At 40.8% G+C, this 23368-nt stretch overlaps 1 protein-coding gene across 2 annotated transcripts; it reads left to right on the top strand.

Moving 5' to 3' along the window:
• Positions 1-7735: 7735 nt before the first annotated feature.
• CYBC1 (cytochrome b-245 chaperone 1) lies at positions 7736-23315 on the top strand. Of its 2 annotated transcripts, none has more exons than XM_077834286.1 (7): positions 7736-7949; positions 12110-12236; positions 13504-13545; positions 14952-15025; positions 16186-16282; positions 20397-20541; positions 21919-23315. In XM_077834286.1, the coding sequence occupies exons 2-7, from the start codon at positions 12152-12154 to the stop codon at positions 22052-22054; spliced, it is 579 nt and encodes a 192-aa protein (XP_077690412.1). In that variant the 5' UTR covers positions 7736-7949; positions 12110-12151; the 3' UTR covers positions 22055-23315. The 2 variants fall into 2 exon arrangements, with proteins under 2 accessions (XP_077690412.1, XP_077690411.1); XM_077834285.1 differs by having other exon boundaries at positions 7737-7949; positions 12106-12236.
• Positions 23316-23368: the final 53 nt, after the last annotated feature.

Genomic DNA, 23368 nt, shown 5'->3' with positions numbered 1-23368 from the left:
TCCCACTCAGTTGGAAGTGTTCATTGTAGACCTGAGCGCTGTCACGTAGTCCCAGGCACTCGTCTGGAACTGCAAGGGACAGCGCCTCTCTGCTGCAGACGACGTAAACGTAATGCTTCATTCTCACAGCTAGGCTAGGACTGAGTGGGAGCCACAGCAGCAAAGGAGCTTCAAGACTGACATTTAGACATTGCTAAAGGGCACTGCCTTGTTTGTACACTCTTCCCCATTCCATACAGGATGTGCTTTTCTCGCGTCTCAAAAGCAGAAACTAACGTGAAGTTCTACAGATCTCCTTGAGGATTTTTGTGTTAAGACATTCCTATATTAATCGAGCTTTTTGTGTTGGTTTTTTCACTATGACTATTACAAAGAAAGAGAGCCTATATCAAACTATCTAAATTGTTGACCTACTTGCCCCAGCCTGAAGGCTGTCCCTACTGCACATATATTGATTTCAATAAACAATACATGAACACAACTGCACTATTTGCTTGTATCTTCATTGAGAGACAAATAGAAATTTCTTCTATATTTTTCAGAGTAACAGCCGTGTTAGTCTGTATTCTCAAAAAGAAATGGAGTACTTGTGGCACCTTAGAGACTAACCAATTTATTTGAGCATAAGCTTTTGTGAGCTACAGCTCACTTCATCGGATGCATACTACTAACCAATTTATTTGAGCATAAGCTTTCGTGAGCTACAGCTCACTTCATCCACAGTATGCGTCCGATGAAGTGAGCTGTAGCTCACGAAAGCTTATGCTCAAATAAATTGGTTAGTCTCTAAGGTGCCACAAGTACTCCTTTTCTTTTTGCTTCTATATTTTGTTCACTGGCAATAACAAAAATAGCAGGAAAGCTGCTTTGCCCACACCCTGCAGTGAGAAGGGAAGCTGTCTGTAGGCAGTATTTGGCTCTTTTGGTGCCCCAAAGCATAATTTAAAGTGCTGTTATAAATCAGAAAATGGCATACAGTAGAAACATGTAAACTCCGTAATTATGCACAGTAGTATGAAGCCTCATATATCCTCTGCATGACAACTCTACACACATTCCCCTTAATGAGACAGTTAACATTAATGCCAAGTCATTGACATATAGAGAGATTGGAATAGCTTTTCGTGCTGTTCTTGAGTTTGTTTGTATGTAATATTCAACAATTACATAAGGGCAAAACTTCTTTCCTTTTATTTTTTTCCCTCTGAGTTTCTCTAAGATAGCTCCTTCTGGATTTAGGAAGATTATGGAAAAATCATGTAGATAAAATAAAATGCAAATGATAATTTCCTGTTTCTATAACTCTGGCTTTCATGATTTAGTAAGCACTGTACATGTTTCACTTCTCTTCTGAGGCCTTTGCCACTTTTTAGCCTTTAAAATGTAAATTACCTTGAATCTGTTTTCATGTAGATCCCAACTGGAAGCCTCAGCTGTAATGGTATTATTTACCACAAAAGTTTTCCTTCCCAAAACAGCAGATACACCCAACTCCATGAAAAAGACTTCTACAATTTCAGCCGCAGATCCTTATGCACCTGGATCACAGGTTCAACATTTTCAGACATTAACACAAAGGTCAAATTCAATATTGAGATCTCTTTTCCATTTTATCTTTTTTTAAAAAACCAAATAAATGTGCAGCTATGCACATCTGGGCAGGAACATAAGAACGGTCATACTGGATCAAACCAATGGTCCATCTAACCCAGTATCCTTTCAATGCTAGGTGCTTCAGAAGGAATTAACAGAACAGGTAACCATCAAGTGATCCATCCCCTATAGCCCATTACCAGCTTCTGGCAAACACTTCAGAGATTGTGCATTGTGTGAAGTAGTACTTCCTTTTGTTTGTTTAAAACCTGCTGCCTCTTAATTTCATTAGGTGACCCCTGGTTCTTTTGTAAAAACGTAAGGTACAAATTTACAGACTAATTTTGGGTCTCTCTGTTTTTGGGTGTCCAACCTGAAACATCTGTGACCCCAGACATTTATGGCCAGAGGTGCCAGCATTTGCATTTCCCATTGACTTTATTAGGAGTCATGAGTTTTTGGCACTTCTGAAAATCAAGCCAGGATGTCTCATATTGGGAGTCCTGAAGCTGAGGCATCCAAAATCAGTGGCCACTTTTGAAAATGTTAAGTGAATGTTACTGTACTCATATTGCGGAATTGGCACACAGCTCAGTTTGAGGTGTTCATTTCCTGTGTTTCTGCCATCTCGATCACAAATGCTGTCGTTCTATTTTACTCTTAGTGTCATTTTTTTCCCTACTGATATCACACTCGGTCTGCAGCTGTGAACAGTGTTTGAAGTTAGAAGTATGTCTCTAAACATCTCAAGACAAAGGATTGTTAGAGGGTGGCACTCCTCACGATAGTTTCAGGTTGTGAAAGAGTTTACTGGCCCTTAGATTATAATCTCTAAAATTGGCACAATTATTCTTCCATTGTCAAATTAAATTATATATTTTTAAATTAAATATTTATTAACTTTTGAAGAGGAAATATTAAAGAATACTATACTCCCATTTTTGAAATTTTTCTGTTTCCCTCATAGGCCTTTGGATTCCTACAGTAAAACAGCCACAATCCTCATAAAAATGGCAAGCTTCACACAAGCACATTCTAATAACATCTTGGAAACAGGCTACTTTTGACATTTTATAATTACACAGTTATTCCTCTACTCCAGGAATACATACATAGATTTCCCCAAGATCAGCTGATTAAACTGCTAAGAACCGTCAGCTATTTTTGCTTTTGACTCTGCACACGCACCTGGTAAACTAGATGGAATTGCGGGGGGCAGTAAGGCTGAGCAGAGACTATAGGAGGAGGGTGTAGCATATGAGGGAGAGAGCAGACTCTAAAAAAGCCAGCAGAGATGTGGAGGACAGGCAGAGTGAATGGATCATAAAGGTTGAGTCAGGATGATTAAAGGATTATATTACTATAATTAGGGGCAGGAGGATTTAGAAGGGGCAGGAGGGTTAGAATTTAGCAGGGATGTGCAAGGCATGGGTGCCTGATGGAGAAATCCTGTGTCTCTGTGCTGAGGCATTAGCACTTGAAGCGATCTCCTGGCACTCCTGCCTCTACTTCCTGGCACACTTAGGCTGCAGAACCTTCATGCATCAATATCTTGACCCATAAAGGTTTGACACTCCTGGTCACTACTGCCTCAGCTCTCTGGAGCACCAGTCTGTAGCACCATGAAGGCAGAAGGTATTTGTACTAAACCATCATCACATCAAGTGGCAAGTGCTCCTTTCAGTGCTGCTACCTTGCTGTGGAAGAAGTAGAAGCTGCAGTACTGAGTGGACCCTTTAAGTGCCAGTGCCTTCATGCAGAGGCATTGGGCTACCCCACACTGCTTGTATAGCTTTGCCCAGCCTACCCACAATCTCCCAACTCCTCCATACCTCATTTCCTCTCCTGCTCCCCACTTACCCAGTCACCCCTGGGCTCTGCAGCTTCCCATTCACCCATGTGCAGCTGGAATCACATGTGAGAAAGCTTGTTAAAAGCAGCCCATACCAAACCAGCACTCTGAGCTAGAGTTGTCAGTAGCAGCTTTCCCCACAGGCAAGAATGCTTTGAAAATTGTAAAAAGGGCAAATTTACGCTTTCACCCCTCACAACTGTCAGTTGGTTCAAGAACTGAAGAACAGAACCTATCATGGAGTATGATATTGAGCCAACAAGAAATCTTCAAGGCGCTCTAGCCCTTGAAAGTATATCTGTTATATGAAAATGTAGAACAAACATTGCAGCATTCTGTATGCAGGCAGGAAGATAGAACACTAAGTTGTGGACATGGAAGAGAATTTTACTGGGTCCAATCCTGCACTTCTTAATGCGAATTTTGCCTGAGTAAGGAGTGCAGGAACAGGACTTATGCATGTGCATTTTCTTTATTATAAATGAATGGGGATAACAAGTTTTACAGTCTGGCATTGGTTTTATTAGTAGAATTAATTCTAACACAGTCTCATTAAACCTAGCAGAGTAGGTAGAGGGAGACTTTTTTCCTTATTTCACAGTAGGATCATGATTTATAGACTATCAATTAATGATTTTCTATTTAGTCTATTTCCCTTCCAAAAGTGAATATTATTGTACTGTGAAGATTCATAGATTCCAAGGCCAGAAGAGACTATTGTGATGATCTAGTCTAACCTCCTGTATAACATGCATGGGCCATAGAACTTTCCCAAAATAATTTGTAGAGCAGGTCTTTTAGAAAAACATCCAATCTTAATTTAAAAATTGTCAGTGATGGAGAATCCACCACAACCCTTCGTAAGTTGTTCCAATGGTTAATTATTCTCAATGTCAAAAATTTACAGCATTTTTCCAGTCTGAATTCGTCTAGCTTCAACTTCTAGTCACTGGATCACGTTATACCTTTCTCTGTTAGACTGAAGAGTCCATTATCATATTTGTGTTACTTCTGTAGGTACCAATAGACTGTAATCAAGTCACCCCTTAACCTTCTCTTTGTTATTCTAAATAGATTGAGCTTCTCATGTTTATCACGATAAAGCATCAGGGGGTAGCTGTGTTAGTCTGTATCCACAAAAACAACAAGGAGTCCGGTAGCACCTTAAAGACTTACAAATCCGTTAGTCTTTAAGGTGCCACCGGACTCCTTGTTGTTACTATAAAGCATGTTTTCTAATCCTTTAATCATTCTTGTGGCTTTTTCCCCTTTCCAATTTATCAGCATCCTTCTTGAACCACCAAATCTTTTTCATTCATTGCTTCCCAGGATAGAGTTCTCCACCATAGAAGTCTGGTCTACATTCTTTGTTCCTAGATAGCCATATTAAAAAGCATATTATTTGCTTGTGCCCAGTTTACCAGGCACTCTGTATCAGTGACCTACCATCTTCATTATTTACCACTCCCCGAATTTGTGTCACCTGCAAACTTTACCAGTGATGATTTTGTGTTTTCTTCCAGGTAATTAATAAAAATGTTAAATAGTGTAAAACCAAGAACCAGTCCATGCAGGACCCCACTGGACACACACCTGTTTGATGATGATTCTCTGTTTAGAATTACATTTTGAGATCTATCAGCTAATCAGCATTTAATCCGTTTAAAGAAACTAGAACGATACAAAATTAACATGGCACACATTAATCAAAACATCATATGGTATCAAGTCAAATGCCTTACAGAAGCCTACATATATTATATCAACACTATTACCTTTATCAACCAAACTTATACATTTCATTAAAGATATCAAGTTAGTTTAATAGGATCTATTTTCCATAAACACATGCTGATTGGTATTAATTATAGTAATATAATTAATCCCATATCAGCTGCTTCATTCTGTTGCCTGGGACTGATGTCAGAGTGATATAGGCCTATAATTACCCAGATCATCCTGTTTACCCTTTTTAAAAATTAGCACAATATTAGCTTTCTTCCAATATTCTAGAATTTCCCTAGTGTTCCAAGGCTTATTGAAAATCAACATTAATGGCCTCAGCTAGCTCTTTTAAAACTCTTGGATGGAAGTTATCCAAACCTGCTGATTTAAAAAATGTCTAGCTTTAGTAGCTGCTATTTAAGATCTCTTGTTTGCATTAATTTATTATTTTATCCGAAATTATAGCATGTAATATTTTTTTCCTAAACAAAAAACAAAAATTTTAAATCAGATTTTAAGCAATAGACAAGAAGAGTAAAGAGAGATAAAGGATTGAGGAATGTCTGAGAAGTCAGTATTTGTCAAAGCACATTTTATTAAGAACATAAGAATGGCTATACTGGGTCAGACCAAAGGTCCATCCACCCCAGTATCCTCTCTATCGACAGTGGCCAATACCTGGTACCCCAGAGGGGGTGAACCTAACAGGTAATGCTCAAGCGATCTCTCTACTGCCATCCATCTCCACCCTCTGACAAACAGAGGCTACGGACACCATTCCTTACCCATCCTGGCTAATAGCCATTAATGGACTTAACCTCCATGAATTTATCTAGTTCTCTTTTAAATCCTCTTATAGTCCAAGCCTTCACAACGTCCTCAGGCAAGGAGTTCCACAGGTTGACTGTGCAGTGTGTGAAGAAGAACTTCCTTTTATTTGTTTTAAACCTGCTGCCCATTAATTTCATTTGGTGGCCCCTAGTTCTTATATTATGGGAACAAGTAAATAACTTTTCCTTATTCACTTTCTCCACACCACTCATGATTTTATATAGCCCTATCATATCCCTCTTAGTCTCCTCTTTTCCAAGCTGAAAAGTCCTAGTCTCTTTAATCTCTCCTCATATAGGACCCCTTCCAAACCCTTAATCATTTTATTAATAGTTAAACTGATTTTAAAAATACTAGAGAATTAACAACCCCAAGCATTCAAAAATCGTGAGTCATTCCCCGCAAAAGCCATGAGATTGGCTTTAAAATCATGAGATGTACAAAAATAATAATGTTGGGGTTCTTCTTATTTGTCTTCTGGTTTTTTGAGCCTTAGGGTTTGCATTTTTAAGCTTTTCTGCATAACAAAGAGGACTAAAAACATACTTATAAAAATACATAAAATGAGATCACCACATAATATCATGACTCCAGGAGCTGAGGGTTTAAGAAAAACATCATATATTGCAAGACATTTGATAAAATGATCAGAAGTGGCAACACTGTTACAATTTAGCACTAGCTTAAAAGTGCAAAACAAAATGTACTGTTTCTAATAAAAATTCACAAGGTATAGTAGCCTAATTTCTTTTACTGGGCTAACAGAAAGTATGGTTGCGTGAATACAAAACTTTGAGCCAAAGAAGTGTTGATATCGATCTCCAAATTCATGCACAAGTAGTGTTCATATATGGACACATGTATATTAACAGCAAACATAGAAAAGCAGTGTTTTCTAGTGGTTAGAATAAGGAACCAGAAATCAGGATTCAGGGGTTCTATCTCCAGCTCTGTGACCTCCCAGGGCTTGGTTTTCCTCATCTCTTAAATAGAGATAACATACCCACCTCCATAGGGTCGTGAAGCTCAGTTAATGCACATAAGGCACTTTGGGATGGCAGGTGCTATAAGTGTAAGCTATTATGTGGTCATCATTAGTGACACCGTGGGGTCTCCTAGCTCCTTGGTAGCTGTATAATGCATGAACCAGGGCCAGCATGTGGCCAGATGCTATGCTACAGTGACAGCTGTGGTATGCATACTCTGACTGAACAGGGCTGCCCAGAGCACAAACAATAGAACTAGCTGTTTAGGCCCCAGCTTCCCATGCAAGCTCTGAAATTCTTGCTCTACTACCTCCTATGAGGATGCACTCACCAGCACCCTTCTCACTGCCTCCAACCACAGCAGGGAGGTCACGGTCCACTGTCTGAACTTCAAGGACTCTAAGTCCTGCAGACTGACCTCACTTAACAAAACCATCCTCCTCCCTCCAGGAGTCTCCCTGGCTCTACAGTGTTTACCTAAGGCCTTCAGTGCAAGAGTGCCTCAGCCACCATCTTGGACTTGGGTAGCTGTAAGACCTTTACTTAACAGGCCATCTTGAATTTGGGCGGGAAGGAGTTAACGTAAATTGCCATCTTGGATTTGGGCAGCTGTAATAGCTTAATTTAACACGCCATTTTGGATTTGGGCGGAAAGGATTTAAAGTTGGTCGCCATCTTGGATTTAGGCACCAAGCACATACACAGAAGTTAATGGGTATTTTTTTCGCCGGGGTGGGGGAATTTTTCTTGCCCGAAGCAAAAATGGCCGCCAAAGTTACGGCGCGTTTTGCGTATCGACACTCTAGCGCGCGGTGTTCAATCTCCGCTGTGATCGCCGAGGGCGCTCGGGTTCCACGACTCTATGGTGTGGCGCCTCCCGGCCGGATTCGGGAAGTAAAGTGAGCGGCGAGTCCCGTTCGATGCGCGTCTGTGTGGCGCTGCGCTGCTGCGGGAAGGAACCGGTCAGTGGCGGTGCTGCTTCCCCTCCCAGCGTGCGGGGGGAGGGGAGTGAGGCGGGCTGCATGGCGTGCGGGGCTGGGATGTGGGGGGATAGGACAGTGTGGGGGGCTGGTGTTGCGGGTGGAGCAGGCTGCATGCGGTTGGGGTGCCAAGGTTTCGGGCGGGTTGCTGGGACTTTGGGGACATGGGGAGGGATGTGGCTACATGGGAGGTGAGGTGGTGGGGAAACTCCAGTGTCTGATTAATGCATCAGAGGGGAGCTCAGTCCAAGCACATCTTCCCTTTTATTCTTATTGCGGAAACGACGGGGCTGGGGCGAGGAGCAGGTATTAATAACCAACTGATGGTTGATAAAACGACAAGAGCCGCAGTATGTCCGGGGTACTAGGACGGGGAAAGGAATCATGAGGCACCCCCGCAGTTTTCCTCTGTTCGAATTGTAGAGCAAGCACAAAACAGTGAATGCTCTGCAGTTCTAGACCAGAAATATTTCCCACCTAGTATCAGCAGGGAAAGAAGAAGAGCTTGCTTTGGGTCATGTTGCGTTTCAGTGACAGCTGGACATTTGCCAGGAGATGTTAGAAAGTCTGGGGTCAGATTTGATTGGAGGGAGACCGATCCAGAGCAGAGAGGTAAAAAGGGATGAAGAACAGGAGAACTTGTGGCACCTTAGAGACTAACCAATTTATTTGAGCATAAGCTTTCGTGAGCTACAGCTCACTTCATCGGATGCTCACGAAAGCTTATGCTCAAATAAATTGGTTAGTCTCTAAGGTGCCACAAGTACTCCTTTTCTTTTTGCGAATACAGACTAACAGGGCTGTTACTCTAAAAAGGGATGAATGATTCTGTGTTAGCAGATCTTAATGCAGGATGCTGACTCAGCTTTGGCTGTTTCACTGTTAGGTTCCGATGCACCTGCTGCGAGGAAGTATTAGCATCATGCCCAGGAAATGTTTTCATTTAAATTTTTAAAAAATCATTAATATATTTCTGTTTCGGTTTTATAATTTTTTTAAACTAAACTTTGTGTCTAAAGTGCCCAACAGTAAAAGTGTGTGCATGCTTCATGCAATATCCCAGAACAACAGGATGAGTAAGGAATCAAGATATGGCCATTTCTGTCTTCTCAGAACCTGGATGTGCATGAGCCTGTTTGGCTCTGTTTGCTTCCTAATGTCGATTTAAAATACTGTTGAGTGTGTTGTAAGGGATGTAGAATCCTGTAGTGTAGGTAGATAACATCCACTGAAAGTCAAATTTCTGCTAACTGATGCTGCAGACATAGGAATTGTTAGTTCAATAATGTAATAATGATACCTATAAGGTCTGATTCTGAGAGGTGCTGTGCAGCCACAACTCCACTGAACTCAATAAGAATTGTAAGTGCTCAGGATCTCCCAGGATAAAAGAACCATATAATGCTTTTCAAGCCAATGATCCCAAAGCACTATACCAATAAAAAGCCTCATAACACACTTATGGGGAAGGTCAGTATTATTTTAGAGCTGGATAAACGGAAAGGTTAAGCGGCTTGCCAAAACTCTCTCAGTGGCTGAATGGCGGAGCCAGAAATACAACCCAGGAGTCCTGACAGCCTCTGGCTCTAACCATTAGATGCACTGCCTCCACATGGTACTGCATTATGTCATGCCGTATCAGCTTTGCAGTGACAGCTAGAGCTCTTTCATCTGAGAAAGGGTGAAAATGCAGTAAGTCTTTAAGGCTACTTAAAATAAGAAAAGTGTCGATTTATATAGTACTAGATTTGCTTGCAATTGCCTTGAGACTTTAGTCTGTTTCTCCAAATAATCATAGAATCATAGGACTGGAAGGGACCTTGAGAGGTCATCTAGTCCAGTCCCCTGCACTCAAGGCAGCACTAAGTATTCTCTAGACCATCCCTGACAGGTGTTTGTCCAACCTGCTCTTAAAAATCCCCAATGATGGAGATTCCACAACCTCCCTTGACAATTTATTTCAGTGCTTAACCACTCTGACAGTTAGGAAGTTTTTCCTAATGTACAACCTAAACCTCCCTTGCTGCAGTTTAAGCCCATTGCTTCTTGTCCTATCATCAGAGGTTAAGAAGAAAATTTTTTCTCCCTCCTCCTTGTAACAACCTTTTATGTACTTGAAAACTGTTATCATGTCCCCTCTCAGTCTTCTCTTCTCCAGACTAAACAAACCCAATTTTTTCAATCTTCCCTCGTAGGTCATGTTTTCTAGACTTGTAATCATTTTTGTTGCTCTTCTCTGGACTTTCTCCAATTTGACCACATCTTTCCTGAAATGTGGCGCCCAGAACTGGACACAATACTCCAGTTGAGGTCTAATCAGCGTGGAGTAGAGTAGAAGAATTACTTCTCATGTCTTGCTTACAATACTCCTGCTAATGCATCCCAGAATGATGTTTGCCTTTTTTGTAACATTGTTACACTGTTGACTCATATTTAGCTTGTGATCCACTATGATCCCCAGATCCCTTTCCACAGTACTCCTTCCTAGGCAGTCATTTCCCATTTTGTATGTGTGCAACTGACTGTTCCTTCCTAAGTGGAGTACTTTGCATTTGTCCATATTGAATTTCATTCTGTTTACTTCAGACCTTTTCTCCAGTTTGTCCAGATCATTTTGAATTTTAATCCTATCCTCCAAAGCACTTGCAACCCCTTCCAGCTTGGTATTGTCCGCAAACTTTGTAAGTGTACTCTCTATGCCATTATCTAAATCATTGATGAAGATATTGAACAGAACCAGACCCAGAACCGATCTCTGCGGGAACCCACTCGTTATGTCCTTCCAGCATGACTGTGAACCACTGATAACTATTCTCTGGTAATGTGAGTAAAGGTAATGTGTGCAGTAGGTAGGATCATCTGTCTTCTAGATGACACTCTTGGGGAAGGCTGCACAACAGTTCTCCCCTCTCTTACATTTAAGTAATACCAAGGTTGTGACACAAACCAAACAAATAGAGGAAATTCACAGTTAATGCTGGTATACCATCCACAGCCTGCTCTGCTGGACCTACTAAAAATGTTGTGGCATACACGGTATTTCATAAAAATAATGTGATCTCATCCCCTGTTCCGGGGTTGTGGCTGCGTAGTCATCACCATAATGAGGAACAGTTTGAAAACGTATTGTCGTTTCTCCCAGTCCCTCTCCCCCCGCAACTAGTTCTCCACTAGAAGAGAAGTTTTAAACCTTCTGGAAAGCTATCCCCATTGTTGTCTCCTCCTCAGTGGTGGTAATCCATCCTGATCAAATCAGTCCAGCCCTCACACATGTCCTGCTGGAGCCCTAATATAAATCCTTTTATATGCTGAAGTCACCATAGGTAGAACAGAGTGTTTGTTGGAAGTCACAATTGCTCAAAGATTAAAATAATTTCTTGCCATGATTATTTGATGAAAATGATTTGTCTAGTCTTAATGTTTATAATTAGTGCCTCTCTTCTAATTCCCACCATCTTTCTTAATGTGTGTTGATCCTATTCTCTGGTTGAGGAGGGCTGCATATGGCTGTCTACAATACCACTCAGTTACATTCCTGAGTTTGCTGTAGGTATAGCTCAGTGCCTTGTGAAGTGCTTCTTCCTGTTTGGGCTGATCCTGCAGCGCTCCCAACCCTGGAGTGAGGGACTGAGTCGTGAAATCCTGTATCCTGTGTTGTGGTGTGCTGCCTACTCCTGCTTTGACTGACAGGCTGACCATTATTGTTGCCCTTTCCTGTTAACTGAAGAAATGCTTTGTGCAAGAACTTACCACTCTCTTTCTATTGCTTTTCTTTTCTCCTGAGTTCACAATTGCTAGTTAATACAATGCTAATTTTATTTTGACAGCCAGTTTTGGAAACTCTTCAAAGGATATTCTTATGCTAGGAATGAAGGGAACCTTAAAGAAAGAATGAGACATTTCTTACAGGGTTCAAATCTTTGTTAATCTTGTTTTGCAAGTCTCCATGGTGATTATTGTACAGTGTCATAAATGTGCATGGTATTTTACATGTAAGTAGAACACCATATCCTTGCCCTAGATAGATTACAATCTAGATGGACATGACTGAAGGTTGTTTACAAATATTGGGGCACAGAAAGGAAGGACAAAGGGTAAAGCAATAACTTGTAAGTTCTTACTCCTTTTCATTGTCCAGCTAGGTTTCATGAGTGTTACTAGGCTGCAGGGAATTTCTCCTGAAGATGTACATGTTGCTTGAAAACCGCACAAGTTCCATTCTTCATTTGAAGAGATCACCTGGCATCAGATCTTGGTCTCTCTTTGTTGGTAAGACACTGATGATTCTTCCCCATACATGAAGAGATGAATGAGTAACTTGGACCTGCTTTTCCCAGGCTTGTATTTTTATGCCAGCCACAAATAGTATGTATAGGACTAAATCCATTTAAATGCATGTTTTAAGGAAAGCGGGTTACAAATGTTTCCTGAGAGAAACCCTATTAAGATGACTTTTAAGATTTCTGGGAAGTATTATTTGGGAAGGTGAAATCACCTCAACTTTAGTCTCCACTAACACTTATGGATAGCCACTGACGCTTATGGATAGCATGAAGACACAGCTGACTATTAATAAACCCTTGGGGAGAAATCTTGGGACCACAGAAGTCAGCAGCAAAACTCCCATTCACTTAAATGGGCCCAGAATTTCACCTCTGGCATTTATATAGCATTTCTTGTCTTAAGGGCACTGTGTAGACGTAAAGTATGAAGCCTCACAGCGCCTCCTGCAAGTTAGGTATGGTGCTTCTATCTCTGTTTTACACATGGGGAAACAGAATCAAAGAGTGGGTAAGTTGTTTGCCCAAGACTACACTGAGAGTTGGTAGTAGAACTCAGGAGATCCTGGTTCCCAATCCTATTTCCCAGTCAACTGACCATACTGTCTTTTAATACTGTAAACAAATTTTGTCAAACTGGCAGCCTGGGTCCACATTATAATTAAAGCAAGGCATTCCAATGCATGAGGTATTGTCCAACAATTGTTTCTTGGATATGTGACAGCATTTGGCAACCTTTATGACACAGGTGTACGCCAACAGTGCATGCACAGGTTTCTGTTGGTCCCACAGAGCACGGTAGGCTATCTTGCAGCTAAGAATAGCCTTTTTAATATTCATGTCCTCAGTACTCAAAGTAGTGCTATCCTTGCAGGGGAAGCGAGATTTAATGGTTAGACTTGCTGGGAGTTGGAGCTTCTGGTTCTGTTCCTGATTCGGTCACTGTCTTGCTGTCTGACCTTAGGCAAGCCACTTTTTCCTATCCGTACCTCAGTTTCCCCATTGTAAAAATATGATATAATTACATGAAAGAGAGAGAATTATATTTTATTTAATACAAAATGCTTTATTTGCTCTCTGCATTGAGAGAGAGTAACAATCAAAAGGGACAACAAAGCTGCAATCAAAGCTAGCTCTTCTTTCCATGAGAATTAATGGATATAACTTAGGTGCGTGTATATGTGTGTATTAAATAAAGGAATTATTAGATATCTCGAGTTACATGTTTAAATCATACCTGTCCCCTCTCTTTCCAGGAATATCTTCCATAGGTCTGGCTGCTGCTTATTACAGTGAAGGTAATGTCCGGTTACTTTATGGAGAGTTTTATTCTTTCCTGTTGGAATTTTCTTTCATATGATGATTTTCTCCCCTAGCTTCCACCTGATCCCCCCTTAATATCTTGTACTTTTTTTTTTTTTAACTTATAAAGTGCCTACCATAAACTCTTGGAGCTGGTACAAATCTTAAAACTTGGCAGCATCCTTCCCCAGACTTACCCCATGATCTTCTATTTTTCTCCCTCTTTAGTTATTTCCGCAGCTCCGTTCCAGCCTTGCTTTCCCACATCCCCAGAGTATTTATAATAATGATACTTAGCACTCTGTAATGCTTTATGTTTCAATACATTTTACAAACCTTAGCTAGTAGGTACTTTTAACTCCACAGGGAGGGTAGATATTGTTAAAATTCTGCCAGCAAACTGAAGAGTGTACCATTCCTCTGATGGAAGTACTTCTCTCTGGATGCTATTAAGTCACTCCTGCCAGAGAGAACTAATCCTTGGGGCTCATCAAAAATTTGCTCTTTATTTTTATTTGTTCTTTTGGGAATGGATCAGATTGCACCAAATGCTCCCCCCCTCCCATCATGAATAAATAAGCTGCAGAGCATCCTATAAGCCTCCATCTTTGTTTCAAATGACACAACTGGAACAGTGCGTTATACTAACAATATAGTCAGTATATTTTTCCAGGACAAAATTCAGTGAAACCTATATGAGGCGCCACCTGTAAAAGACAATATCCTTTCTTAAGAGACTGCGCTGGAGTCTCCCCAAACGTACTGAGCCCAGTTCTGCTCCATCTTTAGTAAAAGACCTTTGTCAAGCAATTGATTGTTAGTTCCTGGAGCAGTCACTTAAGACAGATTGCACTGTGTAAACATTTCCAGCATGTGACATTTTATATATGTGTTTGCCAAGATGTGCTGACTGCTTCCCTTGTTGGTCTGAAGAAACATGTTTGTTTCAATAAATTAATATCCCCAGTCTCTCACCCCTGTTCTCTGCAGTACAAAGGGGATTTATCATATGGGTTATCACAGGCTAAGGAGGAACGTGTTTATGGGAGCCCCTTGTTAAAGTATTTCAATATCTCAAGTTCTCAGGAAAAAAAATCATATCCACAACAGAACTATGTACAATCCTGCCAGCAACAAATATGTTGTTCATTCTGTATAGCACTGATTCCAGTGTTTTTAAAACAACAACAAAAAACTTTCTACAATGGAATAACTTCTGCTTTTTTTGATCCTGGAAATACACTATTAAAATACTATATCTTACTGTTGAAGAAGAAAACATCTGTCATGAAAGGCGCATTTCTTTCTTATTTGCTCCCAGAGTGGGTGTGTCATCTTTATTACTATCTTTTGCTTGCTATTCAAACAATGTATTTAATACTGTGTATCTTGTATTGATCAGACAGCTTGGGATGGAAACTCTTCTATATAGCTGGGTGTCTCTTTGTGGCTGCACAGAATCTGGAGGAGTGGGAGGTAAGACACATGCTGTGAACTCAGAAGACAGGAAGTGGGTTGTGCTGACTTCAAGTATTTGTCGGCTGTCGATTTCAGCAACCAGATGATCACTAATATTGTGTAATCCAAGTAAACAAGTTACACTGTCAGACACTGTTGAGAAATGTAGCCATATTGGTAACTTATAATAAATGTTAACTGTGAGGGTAATCTTTATACTGATAATACAGGAAACATTGTTAAAGATGAACTGGTGTTTAAAGACAAGACTTAGCCAAACATATCTGTCGTATTTTTAATGTTTTGTGTAGAATATTTTTGCAATTATAAGCTGAAATATTTGCAACATGTGATTTTCATCTAAGAGAACAGGAGTAGCACATGAAGTTACTAGTGTAAGCTTCCTGCACATGCTGTCCGTGCTAGTTGGTAGGCCCCCCATGTCACTATAGGACAGATCTACCTCCAGTCCCACTCAATATTTCCCCACTCTCAGGAGAGTGCTATTTGTGATTTTTTTTTTTATGATGTTGACAACTGTCCATCAGAAACTGGACTGATGTTACCAACTCATTTCACAAGCAGTTGGAAGATTGTCATTGTACTAACCCATGCTGTACTTGAATAAATGACCCAGATGCGAAAGATGCCCTGTTCCATTACCGGTCCCTGGAGCCATCTAATCCTTGGGATGTTTTCTTTTTAACGTAAACATCACCATATCATGTAAGTCCAAAAATTTGCCCAGTTGGTAATGTCACTGTTATTATTGAAAGGTGTAGGTAGATTTTATGTTCACAGTAGCCTGGGGGTTGTGGGACAACCACACACACACTTAAAGAGCAAGTTTCAGTTTCTGTAAGGTGTGACATCTTGTCTTAAGGTCAGGGACAGTTTACAGTTAAAGGAGAATAAAACCACTTAAACCCTATCCTGGAAAGAGTGTGTGAGATTCAGACAAGTCTGGTTTGAGGGGAAGCCAAGAATAAAATGTTGACTTCATAATCCAGTAATGGGACAGGAGTAAGTAAAAGTAAAACTATTAAGTTCATATTGCTGTGATAACAGAAACTAACTCTACAGGTGAGTGTTGGGTTGTTTATTTTTTGGAGGTTGTAAATGCCACCTTCCAACTTAAAAGAAAAGGATACAATTGATGCTGTGTTGCAATTTTACAGGAAGCTGTATTTGACAAGGACAAGGGAAAGGTCTTCCTTAAAACATTCAACCTTTACAAAAAAATATTGACCCTCTCAAGAGCAGGCCACGAACAAGGTAAGAAAGTAGGTGTTTCTGTAGGTACCAAGTGTTACTCCTGGGGGAATTCTGCACCAAAAAATTAAAAATTCTGTGCACAATATTTTAAAACTCTGTGTATTTTTTGTCAAAATAACACAATGTAATCACAGCAGTTTCAATTATTTTTGGTCATTTATTTCAAAATACCTGTCAGCAAGCATGTCTGTAACACTACAGACAACAAAAAAGATTCAGGAAATGTTTTTTGACAAATAGATTCCTTACTAGGCATATTAATACAGAACTCTGAGTAAAAATTCATTTAGACTACAATACAGAACTGTATTTCCCACACCCCTCAGAAGCAGTGCAAAGGCTTGGGGGAGTCAGGGGTAACTGAGGAGCTGAGGGAGAGGGAAGTAAATTGCTGGGAAGGAGCCTGGCTGTGAACTTGGAGGGTTGTTGGGTATGGGTGGGAAAAGTATGGAACAGGTGTTTTTGGGATGCAGGAAGGGATTGTTAGGGAGCTTCCCCCATGTAGACCCTGGCTGACCCCTAGCCTCTCCCATTCAGTCAGGCACACCTGCCCGTGTCCCCATCTGTTCCTGCACTCCCATGTGTCCTTCCACCCCCACTCAGAAACCTACTCCTCCCCATCCCCATGTGGCCCTGCACCCCCCATCCCTATGTGTCTCTGTGCCCTCACTCAGCCACCCCCTGTCCCTATGTGTCCCTGTACCTCCTTCCCCTGTCCCCATGTGTCTCTGTGCCCCCACTCAGCCACCCTCTGTCCCTATGTAGCTCTGTAGCCTGACCCCCATCACCATGTGGCCCTGCATCTCCCTCTCCCCTGTGGCCCTGTGCCTCCACTCCCATTCAGCCCCTGCTCCGGTCTGTCCTCCCCCACTAGCCCCTATGAGCCCCTGTCTGACCCCCCCCAGCACCCCACGCTGTCTGTTTCCCCATAACCCCTGTCTTCTGAGCTGGCCTGACAAAGGCAGGCTCTTTCTCTTCCCTCGCTGGCCAGGAGCTGCTGTTTTGTTTTTTTTTTGTATCTCCACAGTGCCCTCTGGTAGGCAAAAGATGGAACTGCAGACGATATTTTCTGCTGGGAGCTGCTGCTGTTCTTGTGCCACAGCATTCTCTAGTGGGCAAAAGGGGAAACCGTAGCAACATTTCGGGCAGAAGCTTTTTTCTGCGCAAAAAAATTAAAAATATGTGTGGCTAATTAATTATGCGTGCATGCAGTAGCATAGAATTCCCCCAGGAGTAAAGTGTGAGAGTTGGGCAGAGGAGGAGGAATTATGTGCAGATCTTTTTATAAACTATTCTAGAGTTCTGCATTCAGTCAACCATTTCCATCCATTCCTAGCTCTTTGGTTTCCAGAGAGCAGATGCCACCATCATGCTAAGCTGCAAAAGCATTCTGGGTATTAAAATGCAAATGAGCATACCACATTGCTAAAGATCTCTTATACAGTATAGCCAGAGCGCACACATTTTTTTTTTTTTTTACACTACTATAGGGCTTTCCTGGGCATATTGGCATTTGTGGCTGTATTTTACTCAGTTTTAATGTACTGAAACCTGCAGTGTGCTTTGCAAATATTGATGGTGAGAGATACTGAAATCTAGTGGTTGGAGCAGGGGAGTTGAGATTTCTAGGTTCTAATCCTAATTTGGCACTAATTCACTGTGCAGCCTCGGTTAGATCTCCTAAACCCTGTGTCTCCTTGTCAGAAGGATAGCATATGTATCTTACAGCAGTGTTTTGGGGCTCCATGCATGTATGTAAAGCAACTGGAGATCCTTGGGTAAAAAATGGTGTAGAAATGTAGAGTTATATTTCTTTCCATTTTAAGATACCATATTTATTGTTAGGGTTCTCAGTAGCAGCCGTGTTAGTCTGTATCCGCAAAAAGAAAAGGAGTACTTGTGGCACCTTAGAGACTAACCAATTTATTTGAGCATAAGCTGAAGTGAGTTGTAGTCTCTAAGGTGCCACAAGTACTCCTTTTCTTTCTGCATATTTATTGTGCGTGTGTACGTACAGCTACAGATGGTATATCATTACTGGATCTCTGTTTCTGGGTACTGTTTACTGTCCATCCCTGCTCAGAAAATGCAAGACAGAAAATCCATTTAATTAATCTGCATTTCCTGAAATCAAACCCAGCTCTTAAAGGCTTTGGTCACTTCACGGCACTGAGCAGTTGCTTTCACTGAAGCTCTAGAAGCTGCTCTTGAATAGCACAAAGAGGAGGGGAAACTTGATTCACTTTGTGATGTACACATGGGAGCTGGTACTGGGGAGAGTGCCAGGATGATGACAGGTTTCAGAGTAACAGCCATGTTAGTCTGTATTCGCAAAAAGAAAAGGAGGACTTGTGGCACCTTAGAGACTAACCAATTTATTTGAGCATAAGCTTTCGTGAGCTATAGCTTATGCTCAAATAAATTGGTTAGTCTCTAAGGTGCCACAAGTACTCCTTTTCTTTTTAGGATGATGACAGTGTTGAAAAGCAGCACCTCAGAAGCAACAGAAGTTGTGGGTGACCTTCGTGTTATCTGAAAATTTGGTTTTGGTAACACTATACATCAGAAATAAAAATGAGAAACTGGGACAGGATCAGTTCTCTTGCTGCCATGCTAGAGAAATGAGTGCTGTTTGGGGATCTCTTCCTTGAGTGGGATATGCAGTGAAAGCAGCATTTTCAGGTTTATGTGACACGAGCATCTGGGGTTGCTTGTCAGAAGGAGGAATCCCAAGGGAGCTTCAGCCTGTCAGGGACCTGGAGGATGAGAATTAGAAATAAATATATTCACAAACATGGTGACTGATTTTTTTTCTTTTATACAGCTCTAGACACTCGGGTACAGTGGTGAGGAGCATAGTATAAATCAGTGAATGACTAGAATAGAAGTATTATCAGTGGAGAATTCCTGCTCACAGCCTCTGTCGTAGCTATAGCTAACAGGCTACTCTTTTTCCTGTTGCATCGTGCACTCCCATGTTGGTTTGTTACTCTGCAAGATGGTCTCTTAACCCTTGATACAAGTAGCTTCCCCCACCAGGCTGAGTTTAATTCTAGATTGAGCTAAAGTAGTGCACACTACAGCAAAAAGAAGTGTTGATAATGGTATGGCTGGGCTTGGGGAACAGCAATTAAAAAACAAAATCCCTCAGACTATTCTGAGAACACACCATGCAAAATCCTAATGTCCGTTTTTAAAAATGTGAACTTATCCAGGAAGGCTCAGTTTAAATGTTGCATCTGGTTTCCACTGAGCTTTCTGCATCTGATTCAATTGCATAGCTGCAGTGACAGTAGTCAAACCCAGGTTAAGTGACTTGCTTGAGGTCACAGTGAGCCTTGGCTATATTGGAACTAGAACCCAGGATGTTCTTGACTTCCAAACATATGCTCTCCTTGCTTGACTAAATCAAACTGCTTCCTAATATGTTTAAATAGTTGGGAGCTTTTAGTGGCTTCAAAGCATTTAGAACCTCCTTAAATATTATGATGAAATTTCAAACAGATTTTGGGGGAGGGGGAAGGAAGGAGTGTGTGTTAATGTTCATGAACTTCCCCTTTTTTGTGTCCTGAACAATAAGCGAATGTTTTCTCAAGAGTAGGCATTTGTACCAGAAACAGAGAGCAAATGCTAATTAACATGGAGACCCAGAAGCCAGGAGATGCTCTGAAAGTGACTGATCTGAATGGTGAATTTTACAACACCTGCTCAGTCTCAATACATTTAACAGCTGTTAACTACCTGATACAGAAAACAGTTTGAACTGTCTTTAATGAAAGAGGGAAAAACAGCAGGAAAGCATAAGTAATAAATGGATGATTGTCAATATTTGGGCAGCTGTACCAGTTCATTAGAGCAAACTATACCAGTTGGTGCATTCTGCTTTGCATCCAGATCCAGGTTTGTTTGCCCTCACCACAGTTGGTGGTGTTTGGGATCCCAGAACTGCGGCGTAGAGCACACCCAGTGGAGTGGGAGGAGGGCAGCAGTACTGAAGCCTTGCACAGAGGCTCATTATTATTAAAGCAGGGAGAGGGAGCCCAGTCACATAAGTCAGAAGTGGCAATGTTGGGAATGGCTGTAATTGATGTTCTTCCCCTGCTTTTGCTAACAGTGGCGGCTTCGCTGCATGAGATTCGAGATGTGAACGTGGAAGAGGAGAAAGTGCGTTACTTTGGGAAGGGTTACCTGGTAGTGCTTCGATTTGTCACTGGATTTTCCCACCCCCTGACCCAGAGCGCAGTGATGGGCTGTAGAAGGTATGAGCTATTCTTTTCGATTATGAGTGTGTGTGAAAGAAGAGTAGGTGTTAACTATAGGGCCAATGGCTGGATTATAGGAGGCTGTTGGGAGAATTGTCCAAGATCTGTTGGTAGTTTTATTTAATCTAGTTTTAGGATTATTCAGGTTATGCTTTTCAAACCCTGACTGATTTGAGTCTCAGGCATTTGAGAATAAGAGCAATTGTGTAATGAAATCTACAATATTAGACATTCTAGGCCTCTAATAGTTTTTTTTATTGTAGTTCAATCAAAAGGAAAAGAGGCCCCTTGATTATTGCTGTTATTTATACTGAGGACCATTGTGATGGGCACTGTACAGACACATCATAAAAAGACAGTCCCTGTTCCAAATTGCTCACAGTTTTAGTATAAACAAGATACAACAAAAAGACGAGAACTCAAGTTGGCAATGAGATTTGTAAGTGTAACAAGCAGCTGTCACAGCCATTGTTGAGTGTTTTGTAGGCCTCAGAGCAGAGGTGAATTTTAAGGAGAGAATAGACAGGCTTCTATCTTGCTGTTTCTATGATATTATTTTTATAGCTATTATTTTCTCTCTCGAGAAGGAAACACGTGTACAGGTCACCCTATCGCTTTGCTTGTCAGAAGCATGTGGTGTCTTGAGATAGGTTGAGAGTGATAAATGAACCTTACAAAATGTTTAAGTGCTTTAGATAAACCATTTAAGAGTAATTGACTTAATGGGAGACCTTAAAATCTTGCATCATATCTTAGTAGCAATAACTTTATCAGATACTTCTGTGTGGCAGGAAGTGTGTTGAAAGCTAAGTAGACCACTTAACTTCAAGTGCATTTATACTCCCTAAAAGTGCTGCTCCCTGTGTGTCTTCAAGTTAGAACTGTGTTTTTGCTTACCTCATTCTTTCTCCTGTTAGCAATGCTGAAGTAGTGCAGCTATGAGAGAGTGAGGCAGATTATCGTCTGCCTCGTGCATAGTAAGTACAATTATTAACTAACTAAGGAATCTTTATTACTAGTGATAAAAAGCAGAAAGAATTCCACAGGTTCTTTAGCTTTCAAGGGAATGTAAAGCAGGGGCTGTTAGAAAATATTCTGACTTGTGAATGGAAACCTCATCTTGTCTGAAAGTCATTGGGAGAATGGAACTCATGAAGTTCCACTTTAGTCACTTTTCTGATTATAATGGCAGTTTGGAAAAGTTGCACACAGCTTATGAATCTGGACAGGCCCTATGCGAGTTACTAACCATAGTCTTGTTCCACATATTGACTGGGCCTTCAGATATATATGTGTTCAGCATTGAGTGCGTTTGCTCTGGCTCATCAGCCCCACACCTCCATTAATTCGGACATAATTCATTCCTTTCCATAGTGATGTGGAAGCAGTTGCCAAGCTCATTACCGGGTTTCTGGAACTGAACAAAGTAGAGAACCATCAAGATCTGTCGCAGAGCAGTGAAACGGATGCCAGTGATGCAGACGAACCCAAGGACGAGTATGAACAGTAATAATGAAATTAAAAAAGCTGAGCCCTCTGAATGCTTGGAAGCTGTATAGGCTGCACTGCATCTAAGAAGTCCCTTCATGTTTTGGTGGCTTGGTATCTTCCCTATGTGAGAATTTCTCTGCCTTGACAGCTGCAAAAATCTGAGTTGGAGTGCCTGATGATGCCGAATTGCTTTAAATTCCTGCATCCCCATAAACTGTTCTTCAGCTGGAAGCCTTAGTATGGATTTGTTCATACGTGGCTTGCATAGACTCCAAAGCAAATACTATTTTATCTGTTACTTTGCCTTATAGTTTGTAGGTGTTGACAATGCTGGCTTTGGAACTTTGTCAGCTCCTCGTAATTAACCTAGGAAAAATTATGTACTTACGAATTGGTTTGAACTGGTTGATTGCATTCCACAGTTATCAAGGTGATAGTCACACATTTAAACTTCTGGTTGCTGTAAATATTCATTGCAGGTACAGTGTATCTGGACTTAGAAAGACTGAATTAGTGACTTTATATTATAATGTCAGATTCTGTTACTCTTGTTTAAAGGAAAACTCCAATGTGGTACGGATATTTAAATCCTGTCATTAAATTCAAAGAGTTAATCCCTTAAAAAAATTGCTTTTAAACATATTAAAATAGTAAATAATCAAAAAGATAGCCACTATCTTGGCAGCTTTGATGATGCAAAGTACAGTAGGACTGAAGAAGTTACTTACAATTAGAAACCAACAGAAATAAAAAAATTTGAAAGTGGCGGTCCAGAATTTCAGATATAAAATTGGTCCATTTCATATGTGGCTTATTCCTCCTAGATTAGGCAAAGAGGGGTGATTCTTTTTAAATAAAATATAATAGAACTTGCCTTGCAATCGCTTTGAAATGTTTTAATTTCCTATGCTGCTGTTTTAGGGATGGGCATTGTCTCCAAATAAAACAGTAGTAGACATGGGAGCCTCGAGTCAGGCTGCTTTACATATTTATTTTTTAAAAATCTGCTACTGCAGGGCAAGTCCACCATGTTTTTTTTTGCTTCAAGTGCCAACTGCTAAAATAAAGCTTCAGCCTAGCTCTATCAATGTTCCCTATTTTAAAAGTTTTTGATGCATTAGATAAGACCTTTGTAGCATTGGATACTCTCTGTTAAGAAGGATGGGGCAGCTAGAAATGTCAGTGCTTTGTGACCAAATCTTACCCCCAAATATGTTGTGATTGTTTTCCTCTTTTCTAAGATCTTTTTCCCATGTGGTGAAATATATATTTTTTTGATACATGGTTCTTGCTTTTTTTTTAAGAGTAGATTTTGGACAAGTTACCTCTGCCT

This window comes from Eretmochelys imbricata, chromosome 14, assembly GCF_965152235.1.
Source record: "Eretmochelys imbricata isolate rEreImb1 chromosome 14, rEreImb1.hap1, whole genome shotgun sequence".
Classification (NCBI taxonomy): Eukaryota; Metazoa; Chordata; order Testudines; family Cheloniidae; genus Eretmochelys; species Eretmochelys imbricata.
Note: the sequence above shows the minus strand (reverse complement) of the source record. Positions and strands in the feature narration are given on the sequence as shown.

What these genes read in the sequence shown, in the direction of transcription:
- CYBC1 (XM_077834286.1), top strand. Translation starts at nt 12,152, where the DNA reads ATGTACATGTTGCTTGAAAACCGCACAAGTTCCATTCTTCATTTGAAG. An exon ending in TGCTGCTTATTACAGTGAAG is followed by an intron (nt 13,546 to 14,951) that starts GTAATGTCCGGT and finishes TGTATTGATCAG; the next exon opens with ACAGCTTGGGATGGAAACTC. An exon ending in GCAGTGATGGGCTGTAGAAG is followed by an intron (nt 20,542 to 21,918) that starts GTATGAGCTATT and finishes TCCTTTCCATAG; the next exon opens with TGATGTGGAAGCAGTTGCCA.